At 44.5% G+C, this 22,775-nt stretch overlaps 1 protein-coding gene across 28 annotated transcripts in view; it reads right to left on the reverse strand.

Moving 5' to 3' along the window:
* The window catches only part of PDE4DIP (phosphodiesterase 4D interacting protein), a 241,574-nt gene that overhangs the window by 26,184 nt on the left and 192,615 nt on the right, over positions 1-22,775 (reverse strand). For 17 of the 28 annotated variants that reach the window (XR_010659074.1, XM_065905883.1, XM_065905901.1 and 14 more), the window contains 10 exons: positions 18,450-18,538; positions 12,873-13,105; positions 9,630-10,065; positions 8,456-8,648; positions 7,217-7,336; positions 5,532-6,060; positions 3,837-4,072; positions 2,781-2,832; positions 1,472-1,695; positions 698-850 (listed from right to left, as the gene is read on the reverse strand). Coding sequence is in view for 27 of the 28 variants with exons in the window: in XM_065905883.1 (XP_065761955.1) it covers positions 698-850; positions 1,472-1,695; positions 2,781-2,832; positions 3,837-4,072; positions 5,532-6,060; positions 7,217-7,336; positions 8,456-8,648; positions 9,630-10,065; positions 12,873-13,105; positions 18,450-18,538 (2,265 nt within the window). In the remaining variant the exon portion in view is untranslated. Of the gene's footprint in view, positions 1-697; positions 851-1,471; positions 1,696-2,780; positions 2,833-3,836; positions 4,073-5,531; positions 6,061-7,216; positions 7,337-8,455; positions 8,649-9,629; positions 10,066-12,872; positions 13,106-16,471; positions 18,160-18,449; positions 18,539-22,775 lie in introns of those variants that run through there. The other 11 variants (XM_065905939.1, XM_065905948.1, XM_065905866.1 and 8 more) reach the window with 2 other exon arrangements.

Raw genomic sequence — 22,775 nt, forward strand, 5'->3', positions numbered from 1 at the left:
CACCACAACCACACTGAAGGCAGCCAGCCAGCCCGTCTTGCTGGGGGGCAGCAGGTGAGAATAAGGTTTGCCTGTTCTGTGCCTTTGCTAGTGTGGAACTGTGATTGGAAAATACACCCCCGGTAACTAAACTGAGGCAGGTGAATGAAACATACAGCTCTGTCAGTCCAAGATATACACCATGTATATATCAAGGACTACCGACTCATTCATAAAAATATGAAAGATAATGTAATGTGAACAGAATCCCTTCTAAGGATACTGAAGCATCCTCAGTCATGAAGGAAATAGCCCCACCAACTACAGAGGCTCCTCTGCAAATAAAATGGGGAAAACATACAAGGAAGCAGCAGATGGAAATTTCTTTTTGCTCTCTGGCTACAATAATCCTGAGAGAAACATTTTGCCTCTTTGATTCCCAGGGTGAAATGAGAGAAAGAAATGAAGATGATTCTTTTAAAATGATTAGCTAACTACTGGTCACAATTGGTATGCACATCAAAGTCTAATGTGGATTATTTATTTTTCTACAGTCGTTAAAGACTAGTCAGACCCTACTAGTGAATTTAAATGGTCTCTTGATTTTTGTCTAGGATTCAAGGTATCTAAGCTCCTAATGATGCTTTTCTTGTCCCTGAAGAAAAGCCAAAGCTGAGTGAGAGGAGATGAAGCCCCTGCCCCATTGGCTAGTGCATACCTGGATGGGCCTGGCTGGTCTCCTTGGGGGGAGTCTGGGGAGCTGGGAAGCTGATGGGGTTGCCGCTGGGTTCGGCCTTAACCCCCTGAGATGAACTGGTTGCTGATGGTTTGGAAGACAGTGCAGCAGAATGACTCGAATGATGGATGGAATCTACAAAACCCATGAATGAAAGAACATGTTTGGCATTCTACAAAGAACTGGAATCTGATCTTACAATTTAACCAGGGCAGAGCCTAGTTTTCAGGGAGGGCATCAGGCACAAGCACTGTGAGCAGCTTTCATTCCTTACTTGCAGATTGCTCCTCCAGTGAGGAAAGCCACGTGGGAGCTGACAGTGGGGTTCAGAGCCTGAAACCAAGAAAAAGGCTCCTCCAAAAATAGCAGACAAGTGCAACTGCATATGTGGACACCCAAGGAAACTCAGGGGTTCAGGAGCTGCAGCTGGCTGGAGGGATAAGACATCCCATCTTAAAGAAGGAGATCAATCAGACAGATCGTCTGCCCGTGAGGCAGTGGGGAAACAAAAGTCTCCATCCTCTTCTCACTCTCCCTGCTGTGGTTTGCCTGGTCCAGTAGCATCCAGGTGAGAGTGGAGACCCAGGGACAGGGTCAACTCGCAGAGTCAGGAGCAAAGGAAAGGTCCTGACCCACTGGGGCCTACGCTCAGCATGGTTCAGCCTGACACAGGCCAAGGCGTGTCTATAAAGCCTGCATGTAGCAGTCTCCTCTCAGCCTAGAAAAAGGCGGTTCCACTCAGAAAGTGGAGGCTACCTGAGCAACCAGGCGAAGCTTTCTTCTCCTCATAGTGTGTGTACTCGCTGGCGATGTCCATGTCAGAGCAGGCTTCCAGCTCGTCAGACAAGAAGGAGGAGCTGCTGGGAGAGCGCTGAGAGTCAGACAAGGCGTGGCTGCTGCACGGCGTGAGGGAGCGGGCATCCAGCTTGGCCTGCAGGACTTCAATCACTTTCTCCTTCTCCTGCAGCTCCCTGCTAAGCCTAGTGGGGTAAGGAGAACAACAGGTGAGGCCAGAATCACTGGATGGGCTAGTCCTTACGAGGAAAGCTACCTAAGTCAAGGGGACCGTGCCCGCAAAGAATAAATGAGATTACCCATCTCTGGTTTAGGAGGGAGAAGTAGGCCGGGTGCAGAGGGTGGGGGAGCAAGAGGTGCCCAGGGCCCTGGCCACACGATACGCTGAGGACTTGCCGGGGCTCAGCCAGCCCTCTAAGGCACTGCTGCTCCAAGCGTGGTCCCCAGCACAGCTGGAGTCCGAGAACCGCTGGTTCCCGGTCTCCAACGAGATAAGTACAGAAATGGACGGCAAGCACTGGGAAACACAGCAGTGTGGCATTCTCACAACATCCAAGAATACGTAAGTGGAATCATCTGGCTGGTTAAGGTACAGACCACGTGTGTGTCTACGATAGATTGGAGATAAAAACAAAGTCCTTTGTCCTTCACCGCAGATATTTTGAGCCTGAGTGGTCTAAAGCATACTCATGACACAAAGGGATTTGAACTAGTAACTACAAAGAACTCTGAGCCTGAATTTTATTGCACATAATAAGAAAATATGCAGTGACTCATTTGAAAAGTGGTTTCCAAGGCACTGTAGCCTCCCAAGATCTGCAACATTGAGGAATTTTATTAGGAACTGTACTATAATTCTTTTTTTCCCAAGGAAACTGTGTGGCCACTAAACTAGCTGCTAACTCAACTTGGGGGTAAGCCAACTTGGCAAAAAGCACACCATGTATTTAAATACACAGAGTTGGGGAGCAGAGGAGATCCTTGGGGTGCCAAGGACCCTTGAAATCTGGTAAGTTTACTTTTAGGTCAGACTGACTCTAGCTTACTAAGCCTGGAGAATTATTATACAAATAGAAATCAATAGAATTATATCAAAAGAGTGTAAAGAATTAGGCTAAAAAGAACAGGAAGGTGTTTCATGAACAAATGAATTCATTACAATCAGTATTTTCCAAACCTCTCCCCCCAACTTCTGATTTGTGAAGTTGTAGCCCTTCTTAATCCCTTAGGCCTTGTTCCCAATTACTTTTCCAGATTCTATTTGAATTACCTCAGAGCCAGTGGCTCGAGTCCAGCTTGATCTTTCTCACTTTTATGATCCTCTGCAAATCAAATTCAGAAAGAAACAGTAAGAAATTAAACAGGTCTTACTTTACACATTACAAGTGCAGGAGTCTATTCGAGTACAAAATAGTGACCACTCTATGTGTGGTCAGGACATGTGAAAGAATTACTCTGGGAGACCTCAGGCTGCATCTTTAGAGAATAGACCTGCAAGATCTCCAGTGCTCACTAGTCAGAACTTCCCTGACCTGGTGATCACCATCATGACTGCCTCTGCCCCAAATCAACACAAAAGAAGTTTAAAAGGCACTTGGCCAGATTCCCTCCATAACATACCAGGCTCCAAGCCTGCCACAGAACGACTCCCAGTGAGAGCTCTGTGTCCCCTCACAGCTTTCACGTAGAACCTGCTCTTGCTTTAAGGAAGTGACCAATAGTCCTGTCCCACCACTGCACCTGCCACTGGGATGTGGGCTGGTTGGCCCCCAAGGCTGATCCTGCTGTGCCCCCTCGGGTGCTCTCAGGAAATTCTAAGTTAAAGGCTCTAACGGTGACCAATATTCCTAGCCTGTGTATACTGTGGCGTTCAGTCCTTTATCTCTATTTGAATTATATTCATATGTGATGCCGGGCAATAGGCGAAGAAACAAGAGATGTCAAAAGGTAAGTCATTTGCCCAAAGAAACTGAATGGTAGCATCAGGCTAGAGCTTGTCTGCAGTTCTCAATGCAGGGCTCTTCTTATTACCATGAGGTCCTCCCATCCCTCCTCCCTTTCTCCCCCAACACTGGGTGAACTCAGCCTCCTTTCCCAAAGGACACATTCCATAAATGATCACGTTTCTACAGTTGTAATCACGGCCTCTCTGATGCTCTGGTTCCTCCTCTGTGTAGCCCACCGGCCAGTCCTGATCCCATAATGGCCCCCGGGAATGAAGTAGAAGCAGGACTTGGGTTAACAGCCGTGGTGGAGGTGAGGCAGCCATCTGGGGCTAGGCTCTGGGAGTGACTGAGAGGGTCCCAAAGCCATGAGGCCAACTTACTGGTGCTGAGTTTGCTGGTGAGCCTTTCCGTCAGCTGACTGCCCTGGGCGAGGTGCTCCCGGAAGCTCTGTCCCAGGTAGTAGTCAATGTCATTGCTCCTTAGGAGGTCCTCGAAAGACTTTACCGTGTCTTTTGAGTGTTGGGTGAGAAGATAACAGATACCTCTCCCTTCCCGTATTTTCTGACGTAGGTAGGATAGTTCTCGGGCCTGGTCCTGAATCAGGGAATCATATTTCCTATTGGATGAAAGAAGAGGAAAGAGTAAGAATGGAAAACTAAGCTATGGGGGCTTCTGTAGAGATTTCTGTAAGAGCATCTCTAAGAATTCCTCAGTTTATGCTGAATTCTGGCACCAAAACCAAAGGATGTATTTAAGAGTAAATTCTGTTCTGACAAACTTGCATCAAACAACATGGTAGACACCATTCCTCCACTGTTTAATATACATTAGTCATGTGCCAAGAGTGAAAGATAAGTTCTGTGGGGGTAAATACAGTGCTGTATTTTACTTCCCTTACAGCACCAATATAGTGTAGACTTATAGTTGATAACAAATGCTAAATACATTTATTGAGTAGGTACTCAATAGATACTAAAAATCCAAATAACTCCTTTCATGTCTTCTATTTCAAAGACCATCTACATTATGGCAGACTGTATTCTGCAAAGATGGCCGCTACTCAAGCTCGCATTCCACACGCTTGGCTACAGTGCGGCTGTGCCCCTTTCATCATCAGGTAGAAGTCATTCTCTACCTCCTCAAATCTGCGTGGGCTCTGCGACCACCTTGACCAAGACAACACAGTGGAGGTGACACTGCGCCAAGTCCAGGAGTCACTCTTAATTCACCTGGCAGCTTTTACTTCTCAACTCTTGGAAGCCAGCTACATGCTGAAGTGAAACCACCCTGAGACCACCACTATGAGAGGCCCAGGCCAGGAGGAAAGGCCCCAGAAGACAGGAAGCCACATGGAGAAAGAGAGAAGCCAGGGAGCACTGTGTCACCAGACATGTGCATGAAGAAGCCATGTCTAGCCAGACATCTCAGTGAGTCCAGCCCCAGCCATCATCTGACGGCATGAGAGACCCCAAGTGAGAGCTACCCCAACTAAGCCCAGCCAATCCACATAAATTACTGTTTGAATCCCCTACTTTGGGGTGGTTTGTTACTCAGCATAGATAACCTAGATACTGAGATGGACATCTAGTCCAGTGTTTTTCAACACAAAGTATCAATAACAATAATGGCAAATAGGGTTGAGAGCTTTAATATGTGCTAGGCATTATTATAAGTACTTGGATTAATTCATTTAAACCTAATAACCACCCTTTGAGATAGGTTTTCTTATTTTCCTCATTTAATAGATAAAGAAACAGGCTCAGGAAGACTAAGGAGGTTTGCACAGCCTGTAAGTACTGGAGCTAGGATTCAAACCCAGGAAGTCTGCCTCCCATTTTACTACTTATATGTCCTGTCGCTGTATGAAAACATTCCTAAGAGGAAATCCCAGGGACCTGGTATTTTCCAGCAGGGGTCATGTGTCCTTTCTTAACACCCAGGGCTACTACCATTGAAATAGGTCCTTCTCTGATGGCCCCAGTGGGTTCTCTCTTCTATCTGCCTGGGCTTCCCTATTTCACACATAAACTTAGACATCTTCAATCAAGCAGTGACCCACAGAGCACCCTCCTTACCCAGGCCACGAGGCAGATCTCAGCTCCTCAGCCAGCTTCCCTTCTGTCCCAGTTTTTGGGAGCTGGGCTTCTAGCTGGGACACCCTCTGGATCAGACTCTCCAGATCCTTTTTAGCCTGAAGCCCTGGAGGGTAGAAAGCCCCAGTACCATCAGAGAGCCACCCCTCGTCCTCATCAGTGACACTATGCGGTGAGGATCCCTCGAGGGCACCAACAGCCTTCAGCTTTCGGGGTCTCTCCAGACTAGATGAATAATCGCTTGTAACTGAGAGGGACCGAACCCGGCTCTTCAGGTTCTGAATGACCTTGTTGGCGTTCTGCAGCTGGGCCTTCAGATCTTTGATGTCCTTACGTAGGACAGAGATGTTTTCTGACTTTCCGTATGCCCGGAGCTCCTCCTGTTTCCCTAGTTGGCTCTCCGAGGGCTTCTTCCCAGGGGGGCTGGCCATTGTGGAGCCCAGGTGTCCCTGCTCGGAGCACAGCCCCTCCATCAAGACTGTTTCCCTGAGGCTGTCGTGCTCCTCACACTCTGAGAAAAGACAAAGACATCCTCCTGAGTAAAGCTGGGCATGCTGCTGAGGCCATGCCCTTCAAGGTCCTGAGGACAATAATTACTAGGGCAAAAGTTAAAGCAGTACTTTATTCAGCCCTGGCACTGTATTAGCCTCCAAATGCCATAGTTCTTGTCCTCCCAAGAGCCCTGCAAATCAGGTGTGGTCACCTTCTATTTTATTCAGGGTTTTTCTCCTCAATTTCAATTTGGTGGATGTCCCTATAGCTATAGTGCTTTTATAACAGAAAAACACTTTTTTTAGATGCATAGTTTGCATATCCACCTGATAGTTCAGTTGGTATCTGCCTGCAATGCAGGAGACCCTGGTTTGATTCCTGGGTCAGGAAGATCCACTGGAGAAGGGATAGGCTACCCACTCCAGTATTCTTGGACTTTCCTTGTGGCTCAGCTGGTAAAGAATCCGCCTGCAAAGTGGGAGACCTGGGTTCTTCTATCCCTGGGTTGGGAAGATCCCCTGGAGAAGGGAAAAGCTACCCATTCCAGTATTCTGACCTGGAGAATTCCATGGACTGTATAATCCATGGGGTTGCAAAGAGTTGGACATGACTGAGCAACTTTCATTCACTTACTCAAAGCTCATTCGATCTTCTCATTAATAAACAGACTTTAGCATTTTTTTTTCCTGGTGGTTCAGATGGTAAAGAATCTGCCTGCAATGCAGGAGACCAGGTTTGATCCCTGGGTCGGGAAGATCTTCTCAAGAAGGGAATGGCAACCCACTCCAGCATTCTTGCCTGGAGAATTCCATGGACAGAGAAGCCTGGCAGGCTGCAGTCCATGAGGTCACAGAGTCAGATACAACTGAGCGAGTAACACATACACAGTATTTTTCTAAAATAATCAGTTAAATAGAACATTTTTTTTTAAGTTCATGCTGAAAATTTTTTTAAACAGGCAGCATGTTGAAAACTAATTGTAGAAATTTAAACTCACACTCAGCCTCATTTTGGGCATGAGTTCTCCAAACTTTCTGCCCCCCTATGTCCTGTGTCCCCTTCAGTCTACTGCACCCCTCAGCCCTGCTCCTCATCAGATGTGGGGGTGGCCAGCAGCACCCAATGTGAAGGCTGCCCCTAGCTGGGGAGGGCGAGCCCCACACTCGAGCTCTCACCAGGGCTGGTGCTCTCCTCCCGCTCAGCCTCGTTCTCGCTTCGGCCACAGGTCTCATAGCCCAGGTCCTGGAGGTCCACCTGCACCTGCTTGCTGTCCTGCTTCACCGATGATCCACCTGCTTGGGAACAGACAGCAGGTGCTACAGAGGATCTAAATTTCCCACATACACTCTCATCCTCAGCAGCATGCACCCTGGCCCTTGGGGAGGTCCAGAGTGGGACCAGAGTGGGTTAGACGTTTCTTTGGACTGAGGTGAGAGAAGAAACATCTGCTCCAGGCAGCAGGACCTCTCTCCACCGGGTGAGCTTGTTCCCCATTGGTGATCCTACCTACAGATAACCTGGGCTTCCCTGGGACCAGACATGCTTAAGTCAGACATCGCATACTATCAACTCTACAAGCCCCAGGGAAACTAGCAAATGCTTTGTTCATGGGGGCTCAGGGAATGTTTGAATGGAGCAGAACTAATTCAGAGTTTCAAAGACACCAAGATCTGCACTGTTCTGTAAGTGTTATAAACATGACTGTTTTATGTTAAACTGATAAAAACTAAATAAAACTTTAAATCCCCAAACTGAATTAGCTACATTTCATGTTCTCCATAACCACATGTGCCGTAGATAAAGAACTTTTATATCACTGCAGAAGTTCTATGAGAAAGCACTGATTCTAGACCAACAACGATGATATACTTTTGAAGAGTGTAATGTGGTGAAAAGAAGAGCAGAAGAGAAACAACCAACATATGTTGAGAGAGGTAAGGCAGTTTGCTGACTGTACCAGAAATCAGTGAGGCTAGAAGTTAGCTCATTTCCTCCCTATGCTGTCACTGCAAACTTGCTTTATTCATTTATTTGTTTCTGTCATCTGCAAATTGAAGTTAAGTATCCGCTTCCATGGGCTTCCCTGGTGGCTCAGTGAAGAATCCACCTGCCAAAACAGGTGATGTGGATTCGATCCCTGGGTCAGGGAGATCCCCTGGAGATGGACCTGGCAACCCACTCCAGTATTCTTGCCTGGGAAATCCCAAGGACAGAAGAGCCTGGCAGGCTACAATCCATGGGGTTGTAAATGAGTTGGACACGATTTAGCGACTAAATAACAACAACAATCCACTTCCACAATGCTAAGGTCATAGTCAGGATTAAATTGGCCATGAGACTGGGAAGGAAGAGTGCAGTCTGCAAAGCATGAGCTTCTCAGGGAGAAGACAGGTGGTGGTGAACTTAAGACTTACTAAACATGACTCTGTACTTCTCCAGCTGGTTGGCCTGGGCAAAGACAGTGGCTTCTGAGATCAGCAGCTTCTCCTGGAGGTCCTGATAGCGCTGCTTGCACTGTGCCAACTGGGAGCGCAGGTGCTTCGTGGAGCCCGGGAGGCTAAACTCTGACTGCGGCCCAGGGTCATGGGTCTGGGGCTGGTCACCCAGCTGTGAAAAGAGCCAGCACAGGGTCAGGGCCCTCTGAGCTCCTCCCCAGGCAGTGGTGGCCGCTTCGCCTTGCGGGCCCTGTGTACTTCATCCATGTGTCTGTCGTTAACACTCCTCATTCCACTTGGCAGCTACTTGCTTTCCAGACTGAGCACCTGGAAAGCTGGGGTGATGTTTTATGCATCTCTGTTGCTACAGCACACAGCATAGTGCCACCCGAGTCTGTGAGGAACCCTCAGCAAATGCTTGTTCAATGGTTGAAAAGAGAAGGGGTGGAAACCTTCACTCATCTCTCCCTCCATTCCTACCCAGTTGTTCTCTCAGAGTCCTCCGCAATCCATTTTACTTAATCCTTAGCAGGCAATGGCACCCCACTCCAGTACTCTTGCCTGGAAAATCCCATGGATGTAGGAGCCTGGTGGGCTGCAGTCCATGGGGTTGCCAGAGTAGGACACGATTGAGCAACTTCACTTTCACTTTTCACTTTCATGCATTGGAGAAGGAAATGGCAACCCACTCCAGTGTTTTTGCCTGAAGAATCCCAGGGACAGGGGAGCCTGGTGGGCTGCCGTCTATGGGGTTGCACAGAGTCAGATACGACTGACACGACTTAGCAGCAGCAGCCTTATATTGCATCCTTTGGAAATGATCTGGTTTTGTGCCATCTCTCCCCACCATGTTGAATATCTGAAGGGCAGAGATGAAGTCTTATTGCCTGTTTCCAGTGCCTAGTGCCTAGTGTCTGGAAAATTAAGCACTCAAATATTTATGAAAGTTAATTACTCATGTAATATTCATGAGATAATGTTGTAAAAGAAGCCTTTCTAAAGGCTGGATGTTAGAGGAATATCATCACTACTACTTGTGGTGCAAAAGTGCCCTTCTCGTGGTACCTCCTGACCCACAGGGCAGACCTGCCTAAGGTAAAAATGGATATTTCCAGCCTTTCTCCAAGGGCTTTTCACCTAACCCCACACTTACTTGGTGAGCATCCACTGTGAGGGCAGCCCCAAGGCCAAGGCTCCGGGGCCTGGGGCACGGCCTTGTGGTCACACCCTCCTCTTCTAGGCACTGGTGCTTCCCAGGAGAGTAAACCAGCTCTGTGTTCATTCTGTTGATCTCCTTGGCCAGGTGCACAAGGAGCTCAGGATTAAGCTTACTAGTGCCTTCCTTGCTGCTCAGCACCAGCTGTTCTTTGAGGAGGTTGATGATATTGCGGGCATTCTTCAGTTTTCCCTGGACCTTTCTGAATTCAGCCTGAAGGCTATTCTCATTCAGACCCCCTTTGGCAACCACAGTCTCCACCATCGCCTCGCCCTTCTCCTTGTCTTCCTCAATCTCCCATCCATCAGACATTGCTTCTCCCATCTGCTCTTTCAGCTCTGCATTCTCAAGGCAAAGGCTCAGCATGGTGTTCCTGCAAGAAACATACACAGTCAGGGGCCGGGTCTGGTCTTGGCCTCATTTTCTAAGAGCCCGGTTAACCCACAACTCAGTCCATCAGAGACTCAGAGACACCCCAGTACATGAAGTGACCTCAGAGACCTATTAAAACATCCCTTATTGTATATACAAAGAAATAAAGGCTCAAGAAGAGCAGGAGATTCCCCACACTCCCATGAATACTTGGCAGCATTATCACTAAAAATCTTGGACTCAAGATACACAGTCAAAAAAAAAAAGATACACAGTCTACTTGTCTTTACCCACGCTTGCAACCTCAAGTTCTAATTTTCAGTGGCCTGTAGAATAAACAAGGATACTTACACTGTTAATAAAAAAGGACATTGCCTGGGAGAAAGTTATTATTATGTAGACTACAGTTCTATTAATTATCATCAGTCATTTTTCAACTACTGGATGAGAAACTGGGACCTAGGAACACAGAAGAAACAAACAACACTAACCAGAATTGTAGTCAAAGGTACTTATGTTAATTAGTTGCTTTCTATCTGGCTCCTGTGTTAGGAGATCGTCTTCATGAGAACAGGGAATCAGTCTGTCCTGTTCACCCAGTGTCCCCAGAGCCTCCACAGTGCCGGCTGCACATAGAATATTCATATTTGCTGAGAAGATATAATGGGCTAAACAACTAATTTTCACCAAGATATTCTGGTTGAGGCCTTTCTTCCCACCAAATCCTTTACTAGGATTGGATGGAAGCAATAAAAAGTGTGGCTTTAATAAGGCAATTTACTTAAAAAGGAAATTCACTTCATTGACTTAGTGGAGTCACTGGATGCTTACATGAAATTCCTAAGTGCTATGGTTAGTTCAGTGTCTGCGACTGAGAAGTTATATAATTCTGCTCTTATCAGCTGCAGACCCGAGGAATACTAACAGTAGAATCCTAGGAGGTCCTTGTTTAAAAAGCTTAAGAGCTAAGGCCTAAGAATCAACATTTTATTTAAGTTCCACAGGTGATTCTTTAGCATGTTAAATTGAGAACTGCTGACCAGAAGAGACAAAGGAAGTAGCTAATTCACAGCCTGAAGGACCAGCAGTTGGCTGTGCCTCTACACTGCGTTTCTCAGAATCCTAAAATTTTGGAATAGAGCAGAGCTTGTCTAAAGTGAATTAAGGATGAACATGGTTTAGGACATAGGAATCAGGGAGACTGTGAGAGTTTCCTCAATGGAGAAAAGGGGAACAGGTATTCTACTAAAACTGAGGTGTAACAGGGAAAGAAAGGGGTACATGTGTGGCATAAAGGATATTTAATGTTATGTCATAACTTTGTATTTGGGGGAAAACCCTGCTCTTTTCACAACACAAACTAACAAAAGCAATGCTCAACAAAATCTTCCCCAAAGAGAAGAATTACATAGAATTACGAACTACACAGTCTATTTTCTACAGTATCAGTGGTGCTTCTATATTCAGCTGTGGGATCGAAAGAAATGTACTGTTCTCACCCATGATAGCACAACAAAGTTTACACATAAGTTTAAATCAAACTTAAGCTTAGCTTACGTAGAATTTAAGATGATAAATATCATGATGATTCAGAGTAAAAGAACCAGAACAAAGGATGAATGCAAGAGTATTTCAAAAAATGTTTGATAAAGTATATAGGAGAAAAGGCTTAGAATTTAATATGTGGGAGCCAGGGATCTTGCCATGGACTATTATGCAAACTTGAGCAAGTTTGCTCGAACTTTTTAGGCCTGAGGTTCCTTAACAGTAAAAAGGTACATTGTGCTAGATGTCAAAGTACTAATACTAATATTATTCTAGGACTCAGGGACATTTAAGTGGCACACAATAGGCAGGGAAACTATAGGGTATGGATTAGAAGCTGCTCATATGCACAGCTGTGTTCTAAACAGCAGGCCATGATGATTGTGACCCTCATGGACAAATGAGTGAGTGGATTATCCCTATGCTATCGGCATGTTTTCCAAGCTTCTTTTGGGGGCGAGGGGAAAGACTAAAGGCAGGGTCATCCTAGCCAATGAATAAGTTACTCCCCACTTTTGCAAAGTAAATAAAACAGAAGAGATTATTAAAATTGTTTTTATAATTAAAATTATAAAAATTCCACAATTTAAGGATTTGTGCTGCTGAGAGACAGATGAGTGGAGGCTCTGTGTAAACCCTCCTCCTCATGGACTGTTCTGGTTCTGCACACAGCAGTGAAGCATCTTGGGTAGCAGGAGATTCCTTACACATTACAGTCAATTCAAAAGAGCAATACCAGTCATACAAGTGGGAGATTTCCACTTGTGACTGTCATACGTATAGCAGATAACGGGCATTTTTATATTGAACTAAGACCAGATTTATTTGAATAGTTCATATGGTAATTATTGATAATCACCATTATTCAGGGCTTCCCAGGTGGCTCAGTGGTAAAGAATCCACCTGCTAATGCAGGAGATGCAAGAGACATGGGTTTGATCCCTGGGTCGGGAAGATCCCCTGGAGGAGGAAATGGCACTCACTCCAGCATCCTTGCCTGGGAAATCCCATGGACAGAGGAGCCTGGTGGGCTACAGTCCATAGCATCACAAAGAGTCAGACAGGGAGCATGTACGCACACACACATGCATTATCTAGTATTATTAACTTTTCTAAGAATCTGTAGAACGATGCATGCATGGAGCCTGGGATATGGACCAAGAAGCCCCATGGTGGCACGAATTCCTTGGCTGCAGCAATATGGTCCCTTGGCTACAGCAGCCTCTCAATCAGCAGGCTCCTCTACTCTGGGGCATGTCCTACCTGATGTGGGCCACAGAGGAGAATCCTGCTTCCTCGATTTGAGCCTTTAGCTCCTTCAGTTCCCCCTCAGCTTTCCTCTTCTCCTCTAAGTGCCGGTGAATTTCAGCCCTCAGGTGGAGCATTTCCTCCTGAAGACCCCTGTTATTGTCCCCTCCTGTCAGAGAAGGAGGAGCAAGAGACACATTCTGGGTCTCCACAGCTGCCCGGCTTTTCTCCAACGCCACCTTGATGAGCTGAAAGAAAACCATAGTTTAAAGAAGTTAGTTCACTAAGAGGGTCTATGAGGAACATCAGAGCACAAAGGCAGCCTTTAAAAGGACCAAAAAAGGTAAACCTCCCTCCTAGGACTTTCCTAACCAAGGGTCCCTGGAGACTGGTTGCGGTGAGAGGATGCACCACACAAGCAGGGAGAATTTTTGCCATGGGCAGCAGGAAGAAATTGCAGAGGTGGGTGAGGAAAAATCACAACCGCACAACAAACTTAAATGCAAACAGATGAGGTTTAAAGAGGACTGGAGAGTGTGGATGCTCTGATTCTTCTCTGTCTGGGGGGACAGAGTTCCTTGGGAGCCTTCTCACAAGACAAAAAGGTTCATCAGCTCCACAACACTCGAGTCCTTGACTGCAAAGATCATGGCTAAGATACCAGAGCTCAAAGCCTGAGGCTGGGCCTGTAACTCAGACTCTGACAAGGATGATTCTGAGGAAGGATCTGGGCACTCAGGAGTCATAACCAGAGAAATAGGGTATGGGTGGAGTTACAGGTGAGACAAAGAAACTAATTTCATTGGCAGCAGAAGAATCACAATAGTCAGTGAGAGGTTAAAGTTGAGGCCACCTAGATGGGATGGGATGGATAAGAGGAGGGTTTGGGGGAGAATGGAAACATGTATATGTACGGCTGAGTCCTTCTGCTGCCCACCTGAAACTTTTACAACATTGTTAATTGGCTATACTCCAATATAAAACAGAAAGTTGAATAAAATTTTAAAAAATAAAATAAAATGAGGCCACCTGTCTAGCAACCACCTTCTCTGTTGGCTAACACTCTGTGCTGATGCTGCCAGCCAAACTCTCTCTACAGATCTAAGCGAGTGAGAAGAAAACAAGCAGAAACAATTTCCCATCACCTTTGGTTTTTGAAGATACTCTTGAAGTTACTCCTTAATATTTCAACAAAAGCAGACTGTATGGTTTTTTCCTCAAATAACAATTTTTTAACTTTTAAACTTTTTTTACTGTTTGTCTTAGGCTCCTCTCCAGCTTTTTTATCATGCTCTTTAAAGTGAAGAAACCAAAACCTGAGTATGATAACCTACTTAGTGTATGAACAATTATTTTAGTACATTAATTTCTTGCCTGTCAAATATTAATCTTATACCCCAGTGTCATAATGGCTTCTTTTTCCTTTCAATGGCAGCATTTTGGTGTTTTGCTTAACTTGAGGTTGATTTTTTTTTTTTTGTTTTTTTTTTTTTTTTGAGGTTGATTTTGACCTCCCAATTTTTCACCTCTCCACACAGCTATCTCTGGGTCATGTTTTATCTCTATAAATATAGTGACTTGTACCTGTCACAAATCCGTTCTGACTACAAAGAACCATTAACAATCATCAATATTATCAAAATATTTATGTGCATCTCCATAAATCACATAGTGGCCACTTGATTAGGAATGACTTGTAGAATTAATTATAAACTTGATTCCTTCAATTAGATCAGGAATATATTGAACAAAACAGGACTCAGAGGAGCTTAAATGAATCAGTGATTAATAGATCTGCTTGGCTTGGCTCAAAGCCGCTGACTGTTGCTTTGGACCTCGTAACAGCATGCTAAAATCTAAGTTTCAGGTGCGCAGTGGGGTGATTCATGGCGTGTATGTGTAAAGCGTTTGGTAGCACAGCAGTGGAGGTTGTGAAGAAATGTGCAAGTTCTGCCCTCGATGAAGAAAGGAGAAGCTGCCCACATGTGCTTATTTCCCAGCACCCATCCCACCTGCAGCTGTAAGCCTGAGATCTGGGAGGCTCCTGAGAACGTCTCTATGGCTCTGCTGCCAGGCTTAGACTGGTGGCCATTCCTGCATGTGCCACGAAGCACTTGGGACAAAAGGGTTTCTACGCCCCACACTAAGGAGGAGGGCTGGATAAAACCACTTTGAAAGCTTATGACCTAACCTTTCATTTAAATTATGTGACATTATCTTTCTACATAAACTCTTTGCAACTGATTTACCTAAAATAAACACTGCCATCAGCCTTGAATATGGACAGTTATTCTTTGCTGTTAATAAAGGGTGCTCGGTTGCTCAGTTGTGTTTGTCTCTTTGGGGCCCCAAAGACGGGGGTCCTCTCTTGATGGAATTTTCCAGGCAAGAATACTGGAGTGGGTTGCCATTTCCTACTCCAGGGAAACCTTAAGGGTTCCTTCTGCTTAAAAATAGTGTCTAATTTTAATGATGCCATCTATTTTTTAAGTGCCTTCTGGATGTATGTTATCATTTATTGATTTAAATACACTGGCTTTCTTTAAAAAGGGAACATAAGACCCATGGAATGTTAATACCAAAAGGGACCATATGGTTTATCTGGTCTGATTTCTTACTTTTAAATGAGAAAACAGAGATCTGATTTGTTCCCAGGCTAATCTGACTTTTCATATTTCAGTGTTCAAGGGAGTTTACTTTGGCTGCTTTGTCTTTAAAATTTAAATGTAAATGCATGAAAAGTGACTCAGAATCTAGCACTTATTCTTTTTTCTTTATCATCTATAGAAAGCTAATATTTCTATTCTTTTTCCTCAAGCAAAATCCCAGGGCGTCAGCATATGCAATAGTGGTATGAATCCTTTAGTTCTATTGTTAGAACTCATAAACTATTGTTGCTGTTGTTGTTTTTCACATTTCCTAATTCTTCTGTTCTATTGCTTCCATGGTATAATTCAACTTTTTGGTGTGCTGGTTTTCCATTTGCCCCAAAGAAGTCAATGTGTGAACCTGATCTCTTATTTGAATAGAATGGCTTTGTTTTAGCCCTATTGCTCCACACCTCCCACCATGTATTCAGTTCTCAGACAACATTAGGGTATTAAAAATGACCTTTTTTCAAGTTCATCACTGCTTTTCTCTCTTTTGCATTTGCAACTCTTGATTAATTTTCTCTATTGCAAAAGTTCAAATGAAGAAAGACAATGATGATCAGTTTCTTTCACAGGAATTTCCTAGGTATTATAGATCTTACATTTGATTGAGAATGGAATTGTGTGAGAGATACCTGGGGGAAATTATCATTATGGCCAGACCTGAAACTTCTTGAGGAGGGTGAGTCCAAAAATAAAGATGGAGCAATATGCTTTGGCCAAAAGTTGGTTCTTGCCTTAAGAGGAACATAAAGTTGGATGGATATGTTTGTAACAGGAAGTGTGTGTATGCCTGAGGCAGGAAGGGAACTTGGTGTTGGGAACAAGGCCTACTCCCAAGGACACAACTAGGAGAAGCTCAGAGCACAAGCTTAAAGGACCAGTTCCCTGGAAACAAGCATATACCTTTTTGAGAGTCTGGACACAAGACAGTTATGATAAAACAAGCTTTATTTAATTGGTAGCAGGAGAACCACGCCCACAACCCTCAGAAAACTTACTTGCTGTAAGTTTACAATGATTTCACATACCTCCTTCGCAGAACTGAAGACTGACTCTCAAGGAAAGGAGGTGCAAAGAAAAACAGTGCTTACCCAAGATATTCTTTCATCCAACAGATAAACACTTGTCTAATTTATTAAGTATCTCCTATGCCAAGTGATTGGAGAAGGAAATGGCAACCCACTCCAGTATTCTTGCCCGCAGGATCCCATAGACAGAGGAACCTGGAAGGCTACAGTCCATGGGGTTGCAAAGAGTCAGACACAAGTGAGGCAACTGAACACTTGCCAATGGATAGGGAAGACATTGCAGGGGAAGTACAGATGCCCCAGTGTAACAGTTTATTCCAGGGTTGGACTGACCTCAGAATGTAGTCTGATCATTTCTCCACACTCAGCTATAGGAAAAAGAAGGTTGAGGAAGAAGTGACTTTACAAACCAGTCTGCCTATAACTGAGAATCAGAGTGCAGAACTCCTACTATCACGCATAGTTTGGACCATATCTGGCTTTTTCCATATCTGTGGCTCCTGTTCATATATTCTGAAGTTAATAATCATCAGAGTCAGCTTGACAGCTGACATCCCAGTCAAGTTCCAAGTGAGAATGGATATTTTCACATCCTGCAGACCCTTCTCTCCCACCCAAGACCCTCAACGCAATCAGGGAGTGTGGGGCAAGGTGAGGGACTGGCCCAGAGGTGCAACGGAGCACATAAGTAAAGTCACAAGCACTGGTTAGGAGGACTCAGCAGCCATCCAAGCAAAAAGAGAAGTGGGGCTCATGCAGGAACTCAAGGGAAAAGGTAGGGCCAGGTGTGTCTAGAGCAACACAAAGGGGGTCTTGGTAGGAGGTAGAGAAACTGTGTTGAGAATGGGAGGTGTTCCAGACAACTGCTTATGTCCTCAAGAGTCAAAGACTGTGCCCAGTTCTGTGAGGTTTGGGTACTGCTCACATGGGTCTTCTGTAGGACTATTAGATGTGCCTCCTCTTTCTCTTGTGCAGAAGATGAAGAGGCAGGCTCCTTTCCCCCATAGTTTTCCCAACTGCTCCAAGGAAGCTATCCCTGGAAATGGCCAGCTGCTTCTGCAGAACAACAGATACCAATGATCCACTTGCTCCTGAAAAACTCCAAAATTTACATGCCTGGTCCCTTTAGGACACGGGATTGCCAAATATCCGTGGGCAAGGTGAAGACACAGAGGAGTTCCAGAGGATGCTATGGGATCACTCTCGGTGACTGAGCTCCAGGACATTCTACCCTTGAACTCGAGAAAATGCTGGTTACACCTTCACTGATGGCCAATGAGAACAGTGTTTCAGCCTTGGGTATCACATTCTGAGGTCTGACCAGGACTTGCTCTTGAAGTGTCATCTGCTGGTCACTGACGCATCACCACCTGAGCAGTCAGGTGCCCAACAAAGTTCTCTTTTATATAGTGAGACTTCCCCGGAAATGAGCCTGGTTTTGGAAGCATTCCAGTCCTCTTGTAGTTCCTCAGAGAGCACTCTCCTGAAGCAGGGGCCAGCCTGCCACCTCCCCAAGTGGTCCTTTGCTGACTGTCTTCTGGGATGTGTTTCGGTTACAAAAGCCCAAGATGGTAAGTGTCCATGGTTTTGTTGTGAGTAAAAATTCTTCTGAAGCTATAGCTATAGATGGTACATAGGGGCAAAGGAGGGCAAGGAGGGCAGGAAGGGGCAGGGAGCAGGAACACGAGATACAAGGAGGAAAAAGGGTGGATTGGAAAGAAAAATGGAGTGAGAATGGGGGTTGGGAAAGGTGGCTGGGAAGCTTAGGGAGAGCAGGAAGAAGGCAGGGAAGTACTTTATGCACAAAGAGAGCTTCTCACGCCAGGCCCACGAAGGCTGCAGAAGACCACCAGTCCCCGAAGGGCTCTGAGCCCTCCACCCCAGGACCCCAGGGCCTGGCTCGGACTTACTTGCTGGTGGCTGTTGTGTGCAGCCTCCTCCTCGATACTGTCGGTGAACTCCGTGCTCGCATCCTCGGTGTCATCCCCTGCAGCTGTACCTAGGAGTGGGTCCAGAAGAGAAAGGTGACTCCCTTCGCAGGTACCTTCCAGACAGCAGCTTAGATTACACTCATTTCGCCATCCACCTCTGATTTCTTCCCTTCCCCACAGAGCGGCCCCCTTGCCGGCAGGGCCAACAGGGAAGGCAGCACCAACAGTGTAGAAAAGCAGATCACTGATACTACGTAACTAACACTCCAGCTTAAACCTCAAAAAGTAAGCTGGCTTCAACTGCACAGCTGTTAGACTGTCAGACTAAATGGTTACCCCTCTCACTTATTTCCAGAAACCCTGAATTATTTCCTTCCTGCCACCATGTAATAATTTTCTAGAGTGTGACATGGACCCAATGTGATAACTTTTTCCCACCACTGATTGCGGAGAGGGTCCCCGATATCCTTGGGATCAGGGCAGCCCTGCTCCCCTCACACGTTTCCATTGTTGGGATCAGTCGTGCGTGGGGTGATTACCTCGATGAGGAACCTTCTTGCAAAGGTCTTGTGTCCTACGGCAGCTCAGGTCTAGTCCAGCCCCAGGGCTGAGAATGGTTCAGCCGTTTCCTAACCCCTTCTTCTTACCTCCCCTCCTCCCATCTCCCTCAAACCCTTGTCCAGTGCCAACATCCTGTGCCTGAAGGGTTTCTTGCACCATTTTGTCTAAAAGGAATTTAATCCATTCATTCACTCACCAAAAATGAACACGGTCACCCTGGGACACAAACATCTATGCCCCACGCTAAGGGACAAGTAGCTGCAGTTCATGGTCTAGATATATGTCTAGGGCAGCGCTGACCAACAGAAGTTTTTGCAATTTTATGCCTCCACTGTTCAGTTCAGTAGACACTAGTCACACGTGGCTACTGAATCCGAGGAAATGGTTTTTCCCCAAACATCTAAAAGTAAAATATTCTTTTAAAAAATATTACCCTGTTACGTCTAATCCTGTGAAGAAATTTTGGCTGGCACTGAGAGAATTAGTAGCAATACAAAGAATTACTATTTTCATAATTTTGTATCTGAAATTATGGATACTGCTTAAAAGAATTTTCATTAAATTTTTTCCTTATAATAGTCCCAATGTTATGTCTATCTTTTAAAATGTAATTCAAATAGTCACACACATGGCTGGTGGCTGCCATATCAGACAGCACAAATAGAGGGTGTTCCTTCTTCTTCACATGTGTAAAAATAAGACTGTTCATCAAATTTTAGATTAAGACCTATGGCTCACATTACTGATTTCTTCTGAAAATGTAGGAATTTATAATGGAATTTTCTGGACACCAAAGAAAATGTATCACTGATACTCCTTGGGTCTTACAGAACTTGCACAAGTTAGAGAACCCTGAGATCCAGTTCTGACCCTGGCCTCGGAAACCAACCTGTTACAACTCCTCTTCTGGCTGCTGGGTAACCTGAGCCTCAGAGATTAGGCAGCTTGACCACAGTTACATAGCTAGCCCTGTATAAGAGCCATGCCAAGTTGGCAAGTCTCTGGACTTTCAGGCAGAGACCACTCACTGTTCCTTCTGGTGACAAGTCAGATTTTTGTCTCCTCCTCCAAGAGCAGAGAACCTGCTCCTGAGCTCGCACACCATGAATGAAAGGCTCTGCATAAATAATTCACTACCCTCTACAGGCAAGGTGAGCAGGGGCAGCTCACAGCTACACTCCATCTCTTGGCATCTGCAAGGTTACGCCAGGGTACTTGCAATGGCCCCAGCCAATCTTATGAAAAAGTACTAAAAGCATGTTGTCCTAACAGCTTGATTTTATGACTCATTTGCTGATCTTTACCGTGAATGTTGTGTTAACTTTGGACCAAGGCAGTTCCCTATTCAGCCCTACTCACAAGGAGACACCTTTACCACTTGGCATCTTTAGAGCTCTGTGGCAGACTGTTGTAGAATGGAGAGTTCCAATACATACTTTTTTAAACCAGCCCCATCTCATTCAGGACACTGGTTGTGTAGAGCTGAATGAACACACTTCCTAAGCTGTGGCTGCTTTGAGAACTCATTGAATCCAGGATGTTAATTCACTTGAGGACAACTGTGTTGTATTATGCTCACTTTGAATAACAATAGTGTTGTTCACTATTCCCTGAACAATAGAGATCAGAACCTTTTTTTCTTTCTTTGCAAAGAAAATGAATTGTTCCACTGAGTGACAGACTAAAAAAACACACATTTCATATTGTTTCCCTTCTGAGCATTGAAAAGAATAACCTGTGGTTGAAGAAAGTTCAGCTCTATGAGGTCAGGATCCTCACCCCCACCCACCCCATACCACACTGGGCTCACACTCTACGATGCTTCCTGTATAGGATTTCAGAAGTAAGGTAAGTGGAGATTAGAAAGGGTGATTGTCACTGGCCTTGAAGGCTTCTGTCTAATCCTTTCTGCCCTCCACTTACCTTTGTTGACCTTTCTAATGCCACATCTGCCTTTCTTATTAATAATGTTCTCTCTTTAATTCACTCTGGGGCAGGATGCCATGATTTTGACTTCATCAAGAGTTAAATGGAGACAAAGCAAAAATACCATTTCATCCTGACACTCTACTGCATAGGGGTTTTGTTTTCCTTATTCATTGTCTCAGTAGCAGCAGTCTGCGGTACTTCCTCCAGGGCAGCTTGAAGGGTTCCTTAATCTTTACCAATTTGGATGCAAAAGGCCTTTTTGAATGCGTTAGTTTGATAGGTAAATTTTTAAAATATATATAGAAAATATTAAATTAAGTTATCCCACGCAAAGTCCTACCTGTAAGTTTACGTAGACAAGCCTCTGCTGTTACCATTTCTGGCTTTTAAAATGACAATAAGAACTTCTCTTTTATGGAGAATATCCTTTTCTAAGCTTTTACAAAGCAACAAAACACTATCCTCAGAACTATAAATTTCTAATTTAAAGGTACTATAGTTTATATTCATGAAGTTATTGCTTATGTTTGATAAATATGAAATAAAATGTTCTGCCACCTTTAGAACTACTGAAAGCTAAGAATCTGTTCATTCAAATTTAACTTGCCTCTCGATCTCCAGGGTAAGTTTTACAAGTTAGACTGGAAATTTTATTAAAAACTTTTATTTGAGGCTTCAATAACAGTTCTCAAGTTGTTGTTCTCCCAAGTTTCAAGGCCCTGAATCACACATAAGGAGGTGCTACCAAAACTTCCCTCTCTTGAAGAATTATTGTCTATCAACTATCTGACTCTATAAAGTACATAGAAATAAACTTCTAAAATACAATACTTTAAAATCTTTGGGCAAAATTTAAGTGGAATGAAAATATAAGGTCTTTTTTATCACAGAGGCAAAAAGTCATATTTTTGTGCTTTTTAAATTGAGGATGGCATAATTATTGAGAACATGGACTCTAGAGCCAGACTGACTAGGTTAGATTTCTACCTGCATCATTAGTTATGTGACTTTAGACAAATCCTTTTCATAACTCAGTTCCCTCACTTCTTAGGGTTAATAGTAATATCCACTCCATATACTTTTCAGCTATAAAGAGTTTGGTGACTTTGAAGTGCTTGAAACAGTGCTTGGCATACATTCAGTATATTCTTTATTATTACTATTTTACAATATTATTGGCAAACTGGTTTATGTGCTAGAAAGTGGAGAGTTGAAAAAGGCCATAAAACCTAAATGTACTCAGCAGAACACTCAGAGGTAGAGAATCCGCCTGCCAATGCAGGAGACACAGGTTTGATCCCTGGGTCGGGAAGGTCCCCTGGAGGAGGAAATGGCAATCCATTCCAGTATTCTTGCCTGGGAAATCCCATGAACAGAGGAGTCTGGTGGACCACAGTCCATGGGGTCACAAGAGTTGGAGAGAACTGAGTGACTAAACAACAACAGTGTTTTCAGGGGATGATCTTAAGTCTATTTGAGCTTAAGTCTACCTCTTCACAGCTGACTATGGAAATTTGAAGTAACACTCTTAAGTCCTTCCTACTTTGCAGGACAGTTGAAAAAAACACAGATCTACCAGTAGATTAAGATGAACTCTTGAATAAGTGTTTTAACAAATAGGATTAATCATTATTAAATAATAACTCCTTAAAACTCCATCATGCACAAATAAACCTTGAGGGAAAGTCATGAAATGTTATTTTAATTCTTCAGTAATGAGCCCCAACCTGGCTGCAACAAGAGCATTTTCTCCAAATTCTACTCTACGGTCATTCTTGTTTTCTTTTAAAGCCATTTATATGCAACCAACAGAAA

Source organism: Muntiacus reevesi, chromosome 1, assembly GCF_963930625.1.
Source record: "Muntiacus reevesi chromosome 1, mMunRee1.1, whole genome shotgun sequence".
Lineage (NCBI taxonomy): Eukaryota > Metazoa > Chordata > Mammalia > Artiodactyla > Cervidae > Muntiacus > Muntiacus reevesi.